The sequence below is a fragment of the Cyanistes caeruleus genome, chromosome 1 (assembly GCF_971803275.1).
Source record: "Cyanistes caeruleus chromosome 1, bCyaCae1.hap1.1, whole genome shotgun sequence".
NCBI lineage: Eukaryota > Metazoa > Chordata > Aves > Passeriformes > Paridae > Cyanistes > Cyanistes caeruleus.
The window spans coordinates 111,039,874-111,055,770 of record NC_141701.1 but is presented as its reverse complement, the minus strand read 5'-3'; the positions used below and the strand labels follow the sequence as shown (position 1 = coordinate 111,055,770).

At 35.3% G+C, this 15,897-nt stretch overlaps 1 protein-coding gene across 4 annotated transcripts in view; it reads right to left on the bottom strand.

Moving 5' to 3' along the window:
- Positions 1–15,897, bottom strand: part of TOPAZ1 (testis and ovary specific TOPAZ 1) — a 40,455-nt gene that overhangs the window by 17,376 nt on the left and 7,182 nt on the right. For all 4 annotated transcript variants that reach the window (XR_015276314.1, XM_086850303.1, XM_086850307.1 and 1 more), the window contains 7 exons: positions 14,094–14,155; positions 13,041–13,171; positions 11,012–11,073; positions 7,763–7,869; positions 5,448–5,533; positions 4,594–4,731; positions 122–185 (listed from right to left, as the gene is read on the bottom strand). Coding sequence is in view for 3 of the 4 variants with exons in the window: in XM_086850303.1 (XP_086706429.1) it covers positions 122–185; positions 4,594–4,731; positions 5,448–5,533; positions 7,763–7,869; positions 11,012–11,073; positions 13,041–13,171; positions 14,094–14,155 (650 nt within the window). In the remaining variant the exon portion in view is untranslated. The remainder of the gene's footprint in view (positions 1–121; positions 186–4,593; positions 4,732–5,447; positions 5,534–7,762; positions 7,870–11,011; positions 11,074–13,040; positions 13,172–14,093; positions 14,156–15,897) is intronic.

Below are 15,897 nucleotides of genomic sequence, written 5' to 3'. Positions count from 1 at the left end.
TTGAAGTAGAACTTTGTATTCACTGTTGAAGTGGCAACCATTTCTCTCTTGACAGCCTATTTAATTTGCTTTAAATAAGCTAAGTAACAAAGATTCATCAACAGCAACTACTATACCATACCTGCACGTCTTAGGAGACCTGATTCTTTGATACTAATGTATGTCCTAAGAATTGCCATACAAATCTGTAAAAACAGAAAGAAATTGCAGTAAAATGTAACTTCTGTTTATGCCAAACAATAAAATTACTCACAAACATGAGTTCTATTACATAATGAGCTTTACACAGCTTCCATGTAAGCCATACATACTGATAAATTATATAAGAAGGTAATGGGGTCTGTAGGCAAAGGCTCTGTCAAAAGGCCAGCAAATCAAACAGAAAAATAATGCAGACAAAATGTTTGGGAAAGAGGCTGCTAGGACCACAGATGTTTGCATGTGTGTGTATATACTCATAGCACACAAACAAAAACAAACAAACAAGATAATTTGAAAATGCAGTTACTTCAGAATTAGTATAAATGTGGCAGACTGTAAACATAGAAAGGGAAGTAAAAATGTGAAAGTGAAATGTAGGAAGCAAAAATTACATGAATGTGCCAACTAAGAAGGAAAAAAATCATCCAGAAATGAAGCTGGTAACACCTATTGTCACAAAGAATAATTTAAAAGGATACAGAACAAAAAATTCAGAACTAACTTGACTTAAAGAGACATTTCACCACAGACTGAATAGACTAAAAAAAAAAAAAAAGAAATCCACACCTACATATTTTAATGCTATTTAGTATTGGAATATTCTTGTCTTAACATCTTAAGCTTTCAGCTTTGTGATACACATTTTGCTCCATCTCTCCAGATGATGAAATAAAGACTACCGATATTATATCTTAGAATTGTAAGTTAGAGAAAGCCCTCATCCCCTTTCAGAAATTCTCTGTCCCTTCTGGAAATTTACAATCTTTCTGCACAACAATGTAAATTGGTCATATGCAGTAAGATTTTCTGACATAGTTAAACATCAAAAGACAGAAAATGCCCTAAAATAGTAGCCATGGTATTAAAGAACTGAATCAGGTTTATTTTCACATGCAACTTAAAAATGACACAGGATTCACTCATGAAGTTTGCTATACAGGAAATGAATTATTATCAAAGCAGAAGATACTGGTTTATGGCCCAGACATCGTCCTTATTTTAAAACCATTAACCTGTTTAGATCATCAAGCCAAAGAATACAAAAACTGTACATCTAAGTATAAATAAAGCTTATTGTTTTTATTTGGAAGCAGTATCTCAAAAAATCTCAACAAAAAATGTTGACCTATACTCTAAGATATGCCTTTCAAAAAATCGTGTCAAAGTTTGGATTAATATACGTGAAGTGTCACTTCAGGACAGGTTAACTCACTTAATCCAAATCTATATTCCCAGGTGGCTGAGGGCATTTCCAGAATAAACTTTAGCACATGCTTACAGTATGGAAATTAGTTTGCTTTGTTTTGGAATCTGTTTTTCTCCGTCTTTGGCCTGACTCCCAAAAAAAGCCAAGATTGCATCTGGGGCTCTGACTGTTCCAAGTATTAGTGAAATTGCTTGGACAATCATTTGTAGTATTATTTAATCATGGGACATGCTGTGTGACATTAATAAAAGAAACTAAATGTGTTATTCATTTACACCTTCTAGAAAGCTGCAGTTGATTTAGTTGTTCCAACTTTGAAAGGTGTAACTGCACCCACAGACTATGTAAAAATGTGAGAATCTTCAAATTTTGAGTTAGCTGTAATAGATTTTGAATGAAGGTACATGAAAGAGATTATTCCTATTTTCGAAGGGCAGTATCAACCACACTATTCTAACATCTATCAGTTGATTCCATGACTCATTTAACACAATGATTTAATAAAAAAATGTAATAAAGGCCTCTGGATCTTATACAACCAACCAACACTCCAGTGAAAACATGGTCCTACTACAATAACACAGAGGTGCTTATTCAGAAGAATAAGCACCAGGAATTCACTAAATACTTCAGCATCTCCCAGTCAGTGCCCACTCTATTGCTTAATAAGGGAGAAACTCCCATACTGCAGCCTTTATCTCGGGGAGATCAAAACCAGGATCCTTCTTACAGGAAGTTTCTGTACACCATGGAAGCTTTGAGATGCACAATCTCTATTCAATGTGGCTGAAACTGACCAAAAGGTTCAAAGGTCATTTAGTGATGGTTAGAGGCAGTAATAAAAAGACAGTGTAGAATCTCATTTCTTTAGAAAGCCACATTAAAAAAAACAAAACCAAAATCCACCATGACAAAAGCATACATCCAAGGCCTTGAAGTTGTAAGACAACACTAATGAAGGCAGAAATCCTCCTGTTTTATATCCTTTTTGTTTCTAGTTAAGAAGTTCATAGGATCAAGGAAAAGGAGAGTAAAAAGTACACAGAAAGTAAAAATTTATTTAATGGATAGGAGTAAGAAAACATTAATGAATAAGGTTCACAAAGCTAAAATAAAATCACAAAGAGAAATACAGCTTGCATAACAACATGTTTTGAAACCACTTATTTAACCATAAAATGATTGCCTGTGCTACACTCTGAAGTGTCATTTGAGCAAAACAATTCACTGTAATTAGCTCACTGTCACTTTCCCTGAGGACCACCGAGACAAGTCCAGCGTCACCTCCTTTACCCTCTTCTCCATCACATATTGTTAATGCATGCAATGCATATTGTTAATGTCCACCCTACCTTTAAATACTTTGGCAAGTATCTGAAACAGTCCTTTGTTCACTTTACCTAGTACAAAACAGATTTCACTGTTTGAAAACAAGAGGCATCTTTTAAAAAAAACCCCAAAAAACTGGTAACTGGTACAACCTGCTGAGCTCAAGTGTATGCTGATTTTCAAAACATATGATGTTTTTATGAATTCAAGCACTACTGTGTTGTGTGATCAACTACAACTTAAAGTGTTAAATACTAGGAAGTTATGCCTTAAAACATCAACCAGTTACTTAATGATAAAGAAAAAATATCATTATGGGGAAAGGTATCTCTCTTCAAAAACTCTGGTAACTATTATGACTGAGAACATAGCTCTAAGCAAGTGCACTATCAGTCTGCATAACAGCTCTCCTGAAGAGATTTATTCCTCCTGTATAAGATTAGACACCTTTATCACTTCTTTACCTGTTTTTAATTTATGTACTTTGGTGCCACCATGAGGTGCTTGACCCATTATAATTTTTAAATGGACAAGACTAAAAACATAAATGCATACAAAAACAAAACTGAGATATACTTTCAGACTATCAAGAAAATTTGGCTAGGTTTGGTGGGTAGAACAGTTAAAGTGTGCTGGAGTGCTGCACCACAAGTAAAATCAAGTGGAATGGATTTTTTAATAGTTTTAGGCAAATAATTCTTTAATGCGCCTAATATAATGAAGCACTACAAACCACAATAATTCAGATAACTAGCTGAAAATTACAAATATTCACTACAGACTGTTAAAGATACATCACACTTGAGAAGAAAGGAAAAATGTTCCATACGAAACTATTCTCAAATTATCTTAGTATTTTTAAGATGTATAAATTTTCAAAGGGGTTAGAAAGCATTAAAAAAAATAAAGCAGCTTTTTTTATATATAAAGGAAAAGAGAAAACATGAAAAATAAAACCAAATTACACTGATGGATTTTTAAAATTATGATGCAATATATTTAAGATATCAGGAAGATGGACAAGTTCCTTTAGATGTTAACTTTTTTTAGCAATTATGTCTAACAGGTTAACTGCAAGTTATTTTTTATATTTTAATTCTGAATTTTTTTTGCTTACTGACATCAATGATAAAATTGCACTCATACCAGTAAGATGGTAGGTAAGAAATAAATCTTGTAAGACCTGATGAGGGCAAGTTTAGGCATTTGTTATTGGTTACTTGCCTTGATGCTTTTGTTTGTTTCCAGTTAACTTACAAAACTTTCATACAGCTGATTTCAAAATCTTATTACATGTCAGTGCAATTAGCCTGCCTTGCACAGTTCTTGGAAGCATTAAACTCATAATGACTCTGTTAAATGGTTTGAAAACATATTTACTTTGCCGATCATTGGAAAATCATTCTTGCTTGCAAATACTATGAGAATTGTTGCTCCATTTAAGGAGATTAAGGAATCTTACAACAAACATGCCCATTGTTGCACAAAACATGCAGAAGGTAATATACCACAGATGTCTTTTGGTTTTAACAATACATATAAAGTCTTTGCAAAGTTTTGGTTAAAGTCTCTGATGTTCAGGATAGAAATGTCTCAGAATCTGCCCACTCTGCTACCCTGTATTTGTACAGCCTAATTGTTGATGTGTGTTCTCTTAAAGCATCTACTAGTTCAAAATCACACCATATTTAAAAAAAACTTTGAAAGACTTTGAGAGAAAGAATTTCTGAACAATTTTTTCATCCATCAATCTCTGATTATTCACTTCCCATATATAAATGAACAAAGGAGATGATGATTTGGTTTTAGAAAGTTCACACTTACAATCTTTTCCTTACTTCAATAAATCAATTTACCTTTTCATCCCCTTGTACTGGAACATGAGAGAACCAACACTTTGTTCTTTCACAGCCACGTGAAGTCATGAAATAGTATCTGCAGTATTTACGGGGCAAGTTAAGTGCATCAAGGATCTGCTGGACTGAATGAGAAGCCTGGAATAAAATAAAATTACAACAAGCAGAAAAAGCCAAATAATATTTCTTGAAAGTAAACATGGTATTTGCTTTTTTAGAATTTCACAGTATCTACAAACCATAAACAAAAGTGATCTATAATTAAGCCTCTGAAACAACCCTCATCTCTATACTGTACTTGAAGCATTTCAAAGGACACAAAGACCAATCCCTTCTCATGTCACATTAGTGTTTAAAACAACAAAAGCCTGTCTTGAAGACCACAAACAGGGATAATGCAAGAACTGCTAAATGAGATGGACAATGAGTAGAGAGGAGGGAGAAAGGTGGAAAGTTCCTGCACAGCTCTGAATAACGACCTGAGAACTCTGGGGTATCAGTTTCCTTGACCCTTTATCAGTGCCCAGAATCATGGATAAAGCAGGCTGTCCTAAACATGTGAAATTTTGTCTGTTTTTTAGTTCTACAAACCCCAACAAACAAAAAACGTGATTTGATTTCACTTAGGCTGAAAACAGAAATCAAGAAAACTTCACTGTGAATAGCAGTCCCTTCATTGTTGATTTTGTTCTCAAAAATTATACTTAGTGATAACATCTTTAAAGGTGTAGAAACACAAGCGTACAGATTCAGTTTCTGACTTGATACATGGGAAACTTCTGGAGTATCTATAATGAATGGAGTATCTATAATTTTGTGCCAAATGATCAGAAATCAAGGATTCAAAAACTCACAACTGCGCTTTTCTCCATCTTCCATGGCTCAAAAACTCCACAATCCCTCAATGGCACTAAAGTACTTCTTCCTGAAGATTTGTAACCTAAAAATTGGGATGAGGGTAGCAAATCACATAATGAAAACGAGTCATACTGAAACCACTCTCATTTATCTTATTTTCCTTTATATTTATAGTTCCTTCAGCAATGATTAAGGAAAATTTGATTAATGCAGTCTAAAGCCAGTAATTTAAATTACAGTTTTCTTAATTATCCTAAAAGTGAGACCTTACACAAACTTCAAGAGTAAGCACATTTAAATTAAAATCTTCACTACTTTATCCAAGGTTCCTGCTCTAACTTACAGAGATAAGAAAAGGAATAAAAATATCTGTAAGTTTTAATTTCAAAAACTATTCACTTTATCAGTAATCTCTGCATTCCAACATCACTAGCCCTAAATTTAAGCTATTTTCTCAGAACTGACAGAAAACTTTTTATACTCTTATGTTTTAAGCAGTGCAAGTAGCAAGTTTAAGCCCAGGGTTACTGGTGTCTTAACCATGAAACTTGGTTTTAGAACTTCATTACTGAATGACAGTTTTCTTTCTTGGAAAAATGAATAATGATAACTAAAGATAAAAGTTCAAATTTTCAACTCCATATCTAAAGACAAATGAGAGCTTTTGAATGAAAGCATTCTAGGATTCCCATCTGGCCCCTTCAAAGAACTGAGTGTTCAAAAGACAGGGTGCTTAGCCCTTTCTGGCAAACTATAGTTACTAAAGAGCATCCAGTAATGAATGTTCTACTGGAGACTGGCACTAGGTACATAGCTCTTAATCTCCATGTCTTCCTAACAGACAGGACCACCACAGGATAGGAAGGAAGAGCATAATGTACAACAGTGAGTATTTAATATTATGTATTGTCATATTGCAAAAACTTGTGAAGTGATAGTGGACCACTCAATAAATTCAGGATTGGATGCATTTAGTGACAAGAAAAAGACTGATGAAACAGCCAACTGCTAGCTACAGAAAAATGCCACTGGGAATTTGATCTTTCCTCCAGATTCTTCCCATCCCCAAGCACAGAGTTTCTGACCAGGTCCTTTCAAGAGTTTGTACTCTCCCTTGTTGACTGTAGGTCAGACTTGTAGGGAAGCAGGCACTAAAGTGAAATAGCCAATCCTGCCAGCACAGTTCTGGGAATAAAAGCTGTTTTGCCCTGTGCTAGCACAGTTGCTTTGGCAACTTTCTAATGACTTTAAGAAGAAAGACTTAAAAGTACTCTTCAGAAGTCTATGTATATGCTTTGAAGGCCAAAGATATGAAGAGTTTCAAACAATTGCAGTCTGAAGACATATTCAAAATTGATTTTTGCAGCATGTATTTCTTGCACTACCTGCAAATATTGTTTTATGATTTTAAAAATGTTCTACAAGCTCACACTGACAGTATAATTTGAAACTAAATGAGAACACTTGTCACTGGTCTTAATTCAAGAAATCCATGTTTATAAATGTCCACATTAATCAATAATTCTAAAAATATTGATTTCCAAAGCACCTGTTGCAAAGAAACAGCACAGTATCTATCCACAAGTAATCAATCCCTGTTTTCCCTATCTTGTATGCCAAATAGACCATGCATTTATGCAAGGCTAATGTCAGATTTGTTATGTGCAAATATACTGCAGTTCCATTGTGATTTCTCTGGTAGCACAGACACTGTAGAGGTATCTGTCCCACGTGTGAAGTGTACTGGGTCAACATGAAGTGTTACTTATTAAACCTATATAATTATTTGATGCAGTCAAAACCATTTGAACTGGCATAAACATAAAGTTCTGACCTTCACCAAGGTGGGCAAACCATTCTGGCAAATTTTATTAAGAACCATCAACCAACCAAATCTGCAGGCACATTCTCTGGCCACAAATAAAGGAAAACATTTCCTTTATTTACTTGCTAATAACATGTCTCAAACACAGTATGTCAAACTACTAAGAATGCAAGAATGCAGGCACTGCTGTACCATTAAAGCATCTGAGAGGCATAAATATCAGATAGAATTATTTCTATTTGACCCTACTGAATAGAATTCTGGTAAAACCCCAACCCCAAACCTCTCACTAACCTACCAGATGAGAGCTTGCAGTTTTGTTATCAGATATGAAAAGTAAAATTCCAGGCAATATCTTCAGGAACTGATGATAGTTCTTAAGATTTCATAGGCAAATAAAGCACCAAAAAAAACCCAAACAACCAAACAAACACAAAAAAACAACCCAAAAAATTCCGAAGGGTTCACCAACACAGCATACAATACCATTTGCCCAAGATTTCATCTCTGAAGCTTCACTGAAGAGATTTGCTTCTTGGTCATTCAATGGCAATTCTGATAGCAATTCACTGTTCACTTTGCATTTACAGTCACTGTTGAGTATTAAAATACAAAAATTTGTTAAAATTAGTTTCTTTAACCCACTTAAACAGGGGTTTCTTTCATGTACTGCATACCTAAAAAGAGGAATTAAGTGTATAAAAGATGAGAATTTCTTCAACACTTTACACAACACTTCAAAACTTGCTATAAATTTAAATAGCCAGCAGTCCCAACAATTTCACTTTCATTACTCTCATTTGCCTGGTCCAATGTGATTACGATTTTAGCTGAGATTACTCTGCCCTAACATATAACCATATGAAATTCAGTAAGAAAAAAAAGCACCTGTGAACCATTTCTTCCCTCCCACCCCCATGCTGACAAGAAGACTGAGATGACTTCTGTTACCTCTGAAGAAGAATCTACTTTATGTTAGTTTATTATGTAATATCTGCCAAAGGAGTAAACCTCAAGGCTTTTCAAATTACATCTGAAGATGTTTTCTTTCCTAAAAACTGACTACTGGACAGAAGATTTAGGAGATTTCAAAAGGATCTCCAATTAAAGACTGTTCTGCTTTTATTCACAAATATATATATTCCAGAAAATTAAACTACTAAAATATGGTGCTTTCAAAAATAAGCTAAAAATATTGCTAGCAAAACACTTGGTAATCTCTTTGGTATTTGTAAACAAAGCCACAGGAAAAACATTATCCCCTTTCAAGAGATCTTGGTCCCCTTCCCCCTTTCAGTTAAGAATCCTGGTTCAGTACAAAGGACATTTTAACTTGCTTGCTCCTCTACAGACAGAAGCAAAATTGCTACCTCCTATAAGGGATTCAAGATATTGAATACTTCTCATAGCCAGGATAATTCAAATAGTTCCTGAACTTCAGGATGTTTCAACACAATTTGAAATAAAAATGCTACACTAGAGAGGAAAAAATTCCATCTAACAAACCCAAATTTTTCAAGATCAATCTTTATTCTCATCAATGCATTTGGGTTGATTTCCAGAGGGCACAAAAGATCTGCAATTTTAGTTACTCAGAAATGTCAAATTACCACATAAAATCTTCTTATGCTTTCTCATGATGCCAGCCTCAGTTCTGACACAACAGGCTTTTCAAAACAGTTTTCCTTCAGATTTCTTTAATCTAGACATGAAATTACACACAATTTTGCCAGGATCTGTAAACTACACAGTTCTACTAGCATTATTTTTTTAATAACAGCATCACTAGAAGTGGAGTTTGCTAAATAAGAACAGCAACTTTGTTTTCTTCCAGACAAAACTTCGTAATGGCAACATTTTTCAGTAAAACTAGAGAAAATAGTTCAACTCCAAATGGAGGCCTCTTCTCTAACCACAGAGTACTGCATTGCACAAACATATTTTATTCAGTACAATCTACTTATTCAATAATATAAAGAATTATTTATGCTACTAAGGCAAACTTAAATGGGTATTTTATAGCAGAAGGAGGAGCTTGGAGCTCTCTAGTGGATTAACAAAAAGATGCAGTATTCTCTACTAACAGAATTCTGGCACACTGAAGTCTGTCACAGAAATGTGAGCAGTGCTGGAAAAAAAGCAGTACTCTCTACTATGCCAGTTAAGGTTTCTTGGTTATTTTGAGATTACTGCGTCCTAGCTCCATCCAGGACAGAGTTAATTTCTGAAGTAGCTAATTGGTGATTACTGCTCCTAAACCATAACATTTTGAAATATGTTTTCTCTTCTAATTACTTAAAAATTCCACCTTAACTGTACCTTTCCTACAAAAACTAATTCTCCGTCATTTCTGGACTGCTGATGAATGAAAATTCCTCAGTTTGACACTAATTCAGGCTTGGACAACCACCCACCATATGAAGTTCATCAAGGGAAAGTGACAGATTCTGCACCCGAGATTGGGCAACCCTGGAAGTACAGACAGACTGGGAAATGAGAGGCTGGAGAGCAGCACCGTGGAAAGGGACCTGAGGGTCCTCCTTGATGTCAAGTTGAACATGAGTCAGCAGTGCCCTGGCAGCCACGAGGGACAAGCATCTCCTGGGGGCATTGCCAGCTGGCCAAGGGACAGGACTGTCCCACTCTGCTCTGCACTGACCTGGCCTCACCTTAAATATTTTGTGCAGTTTTGGGTGCCACAACGTAAGAAAGGCATTAAACTATTAGAGGGTGTCCAGAGGAGGGAAATTAAAATGGTGAAGGGCCTTGAGGGGAAGCCTGGTGAGGAGTGCCTGAGGTCACTTGGTCTGTTCAGTCTGGAGATGAGACTGAGGGGAGACCTCACTGCAGTATGAAACTTCCTTGTGAGGGGAAGAGGAGGGACAGGCACTGATCTCTTCTTTCTGGTGACAGGACCTGAGGGAATGGCCTGAAGATGTCAGGGGAGGCTTACATTGAGTATTAGAAAAAGGTTCTTCACCCAGAGGGTGGTCAGGCACTGGAACAGGTTCTCAAGGGAAGGGGTCACAGTACCAAGCCTCACAGAGCTCAAGAAGCATCTGGACAGTGCTCTCAGGCACATGGTGCTACTCTTGGGAATAGCGCTGTGGAGGGCCAGGAGTAGGACTTGATGATCCTTATGGATCCTTTCCAACTCAGCTTACTCAGTGATTCTGTAAATCAGACTAAGAAATTATGTGTACAATAAACAGTGCAAACACAGCTTGAAGCTAGAAGAACAGTAAAGTATGTCCTTAACTGCATGTGACATGTTTTTAAGCACCTTTTTCTACTGCTTCACAAATATTTGTCAGCCTGAATTTGAATGAGATCTTTCAATTCTTTCATAAGTAGAAAAGAAAAATGAAAGCTTCATGATTTATTTATTACAATCTTTTGGTTTTGTTAAGTTCTGGTAAGTGCTGTTGTGGTAAGAAATGCATCTTATGCTACACTCACATTGAGATGCAAAAGTGAGACACTGTTACGAAGTTAATATATCTTGCCACCAGTCAAAAGACAAAATAAGCCCTATTGTCCTGTCAGGCTATGACTATACTTGTTCAGTACTTTGTAGAGTGAAATCATATTATTTCACATATTTATGTTCTTCATCACATAGTTACAGTAACATGGAAAATTGAATACTGGTGGTGTTCAGGTAACAGCATCATGTTTTATTTATATAGTAACTGGGGAACACCACAGGTTACATGAAGGACACACTATATGTACCTTTTTTCAGCTTCAGTCTTGTTTTCGTCTTCAGCATCAGGCACCCCATCTGCAAGCTTGAACTGTAATGATATTTAGAAATTATTTTCAGGTACAGCAAAACACTACTAAGCCTGTTATGCTTTACAGACTTAAAACTGTTAGTGGTCATTGCAAGGTATTAAGTAAGTCTTAACTGTAGAAACTAATTCAGTGTGCAGGATTACTCTTACAACATCTTTTTTAATGGACATACTGCCTTTATACCCTGTGTTCTTTAAAACAGTGATTTTTAATTGGGAAAAAAGGTCATGTGACTGTCTTCACTTCTCTTTGATCCCATGATAATCTCAGCAATTTTTAGGCCCACTGCCTAATTTTAACTGCACCTGACAGATGTGTGGAATACCACAAAAGTAATTCCATCAAGTTTACTGAAATTTAAAACTGCACTGAGGAGGAATTTAGGCTTTTTGCTCAGCTCTACACAATCGTGAACAGTTAAAAAATCCCCAATGATATGACGAAAAAAGACAGCACAAAACGTATTTGTAGGTGAGAATCTGAAAAGACTAATACAGAATGAAGTCACACAATCCTGGCTTTGTTTCATCCATTATATATGAAGTAACTTAGGACTTCATATTTCCTCACAAACTTATTATAGCCAAAGAATTACAGATGCATATCCTTGCAGCAGATTTCCAAACTTTATTTTACCACTTCCTGCATACTTGTAGCATTTTCTCCATGGTTATTTTTTGCCCTTCTCACAGGATTATTAATTGGAAAAACCATCATAAAAGCAAAATGTGAAAAATCTCCCTGAACCGTAGAGTACCTGCAGTAATTCCCCCAGCAGGAGTGCACTGCTGCTCTCTGTTCACATACAGAACAGGTTTATGTAGGGCTTAGTATGCATTTTGTGGTTTTGAGTTTGGGTTGGGTGAGATTATTTATAAGTATTTTCTGCTGTCCAACACAGCACAGAAAAGCAAACACTAGGACACTGATTTTATAAAGCCACAAGGCTATGAAACAACCCAGCTGGGACTGACCTGGTAATATTGCAACAAGTACTCCACCTTCAGCAAACCTTACAATTTGACCTTTTTATCTCTCCAAAAGATCAGGAAATAAAATGGCACTGTTAACTCTGTGAATTGCATGTTAGCCCAAATTTCATTTGCTGAAAATGTTTCTCTTTTTTAAACAATTTTGAAAGGGAAACTGATTCTCTGTTGTTTGATTAACTTCTCAATTACTTAGCAATTTTTAACCATGTGAATTTTACAGTTTAACTTATCCAGTTAAAACCATTAGCCACTCCTGAAGTGGTGGAAAACAGTAAGTGCTATCAGCAACTATGTATGAGTGGTAGAGAGATATAAATTCCAATTCATTACCAAAGAAGCAAACAGTATAAAACTTCAGCAAATCTTAAAAGACCTAGACTTACTGTCTAGAGGAGTGAAGACAGAGAAAGATCAGATAAAGTCAGTGAGCATGAAAATCATTCCCTCTGAACAGCTAGAAATTTGTATTTTAAAGGCCCTTTTTGCCTAACTAACGAAGACTAGAATGATTCTTCTTTGGTACATGATGGCTGTGCAGCTCCCCAGCTTTCCAACACTGCCCCATCCTTCTGATACTGAGAGGCATTTAACAGCAACATTTAAAATTAAGTATGTTATGTGAAAATGTCATAGATTACCTTTATAGTCATACTATAAGCAGTACTCATAGGTGACTGGAACAGTAATTTTCATACCATTGGGAATACAGCATTACTGCAACAACTGATACAACAATATCCTGTTTCACTTCAAATTTGAAGCTTAAATGTTGGTGACAATTAAAATAGAATCAAATTCTGTTAAGTAAAGATTATATTGCCAATACACAGTAATCTAGGAAATGCTAACACTCTCTTCATTGTATGAAATTTTAAATTTTGTTGATAAAACAGCATTAGTAACTAAAATTATCCAATTATGTGGATTGTAATTGCCCAAACCATTTAAGGAGAGAAAGCATAATTTCTCAGTACCTTTTCATCCATGTCCAAACTCGTCAAAAGTTCATCTAGTTTGCTCTGTTGCCTATCTTTAAGAAAGTCCTCAGTCACATCTCCTGAAGGAGTGCTTCCTCTGGAAGAATTGTGGGTGTTCACGTCTTCAGCTGAAAATGTACAAACATTAATGTGGAAAACCAGTACAAGAGGTACTGTCACAGACACCTTTCAAGTCTGAAGCAAAATCAACATGTAACATCAGAATATCAGATTAACAACAAGTTGACAAACAGATACCAGAAGGGAAACACTATAAACCTCCAAAACCAGTCTCAGTACTCTGTGTTCACCACTGTCAGTAACAGGCTTCTAGTCAAAGCCAAAATCCTGCTCCTACAAGTAGAAACTTCTACACTAGGTATAGATCACACAATAGGTCTGGTATGCAAGCCATAGAAAATCAAACAAATCACATTTATGTGCTGCCTAGGTGGACTGTTCTGCTTTAAATAGGAAGAAAAACCCCACTAAATAAGAAGTAAACTTGTTCCATTAAAAAAGGGCATCCTTAAAAAACAGCACAGTGTATCTGGAATCCACAAAAAACCCCAAAAGGACAACCTGGAAATAAACCTGATTACAAAATTTTGTGTGCTGATGAACACAACAGAACAACCACCTCTAACTCTGACCTAAACTCCAAAGCAGTATCACAGGACTCAGCATCTTACTATGATCTCAGAAACTAAAAGAACTCTTTGCCTAAAACTATCAGAAATATCAAAAAAACACAGAATCAAAACCAAACAAAAACCCCCCACTCCAACCCACCAGTACTACCAACAGACTACAGAGAAGTGTATGTTCCCTGTATGATTCAGGCTTGTGTTGTTTTGAAAGTTATTGACTCAATATGCATTAGGAAAGAAATTGGTGTTACAATAGAAAGATAATACAAAACCAGACAAGTTCCTTTTTTTTTTTTTTTTTTTTTTGTGGAAAGCAGAAAGCTTTGGTTTTGACACCAAACATCTTTTAGGTCTCTTTCTTCTTTTGATTATATACCAAAACATTTCCAGATACCCTTACCTTTTAACACCAAATTACAAGAATTTTCAGTATCACTTGACATTCCAGATTCTTGCATGCATCTGTTTTGAACAAAAGGTATATTTAAGATTTCCATCTTGCACAAAAGCAAAAATAACCCATCAGTTACATAAAATAAAAAATTCTCCATAATACTTTTAGCTGTGGACAGAATCCTTACATCCAACACACTATTTTAAGACTCTTTTTAACCTTCTCTTTTGGCTTTCTCATGTCCATCCCTTCAGGTATACACCTCAACATATTAAGTCAAACCAAGACATTTCAAACCCAAAATTTTCAGTAAAAGCTCATTATCTCATTTAATCTTTGCCTAAAATACCAGGAAGGGAAATTTTCTCTGTAGAGCAAAACAAGAAAATACTGTACTAATGAGCCAATTCATCAGTTTCTAAAAAATGTGATTTATAGTAATTTTATATTCAAGATCATTTGCATAAAAATGAATCTCAGAGAGAGTAACAAAAACAACTGTTCATAGGAAGAATACACCTATTCCAAAGATAAGCTGGGGAAAAATAATTCTTAGAAAAGCTCAGGAGGGACAAATATATATTTAAATCTTACGATCTAAATACGTGATGTATTTAAATCATCACAATCATCACAGATTTTAGAAGCTTGTACCTGGTGAGTGACACCAAGTGTAATGACAGCAAGCTGTCTAGTCAAGGCAACAGAAAATGGCAAACAAAAGCATATGTGAAAAATTAATTTTACTGCCCCATTCAGACTTCAGTCCAGAATGTTTTCCTGATGGCTGGAAGTAACCAGCACTCCTCTTTATGTAAAATGCATGCACCAGAGAAATAAACTGTTGAAGTCCCAGTTGTATTTGGTAAAACTCAGCAAAATAAAACAAATTAGTATGAACTGGCCATGATCTGGTATTATCTGGTGATACCACCCAATAAAACAGTGGTAAGGTCTATTGTCTTATTTCAATATTCTCATATGCAGTTCATTAATATGTTCCTGACTGCCACCAACTATGGTCAATCACCAGCTAATAATCTTTGCATCAAATTATGGAAGATAAAAAGCAAAATAAGAAATTTTGCCTTTTTCTTTAGAAAATTACGAGGAAATTCTAAGAAAGAAGAACCATGCATTTTTATTTTCCTTGGATAATGGCAAACAAATTCAACAGGTATCAGAAAGAAATTAATACTCCCTCTAATAAATATACTATGCTACAGCCTAGCTGCTTCTCAAGAAGTTGGACACTCCTACAGACTTCCACCATTCTCTAGAGGCTTGTTTTGGCAGAAATTTTATTCTATTAACGTCTGAAAGTTTATTATTCTCATGTTCAAAAACGTGTTCAGCACCTCAAAGAAGATTCCCTTCCTGTTTTCCACATGGGTTTAATGAAAAGGAAAGGATAAGGAGAGAAGTGAGTAAATAAAAAAAAAAAGAATGCAGTTATAAGGTAGTAAAAAATACAGGTAACATAAAGCCACCTAGAAAGACTACACAAAGAAAATTAAAACACCCATCCCAATAAAAAAACGAGTCTTCAGAGGAAAATCCTGCAATATTTCTATCTAAACCTTGTTTTTGTAAAATGAAAAATTCTATCTTAAAACTTTTTCACTGATCACAAGTATCAAAGCTTAAGAGAGAAGACAGACTAAACAGTAGATGAGTCAATCCATTCCATGAAGAACTATCTCATTTACAAAAGTTAGTTTCTACTTTGAATTTCTTTTTCTCCTCCTGTGACTTTCATTATCATCTCAAAACCCAGTAAAACATTAACACCTAATGATTTACACCAGGA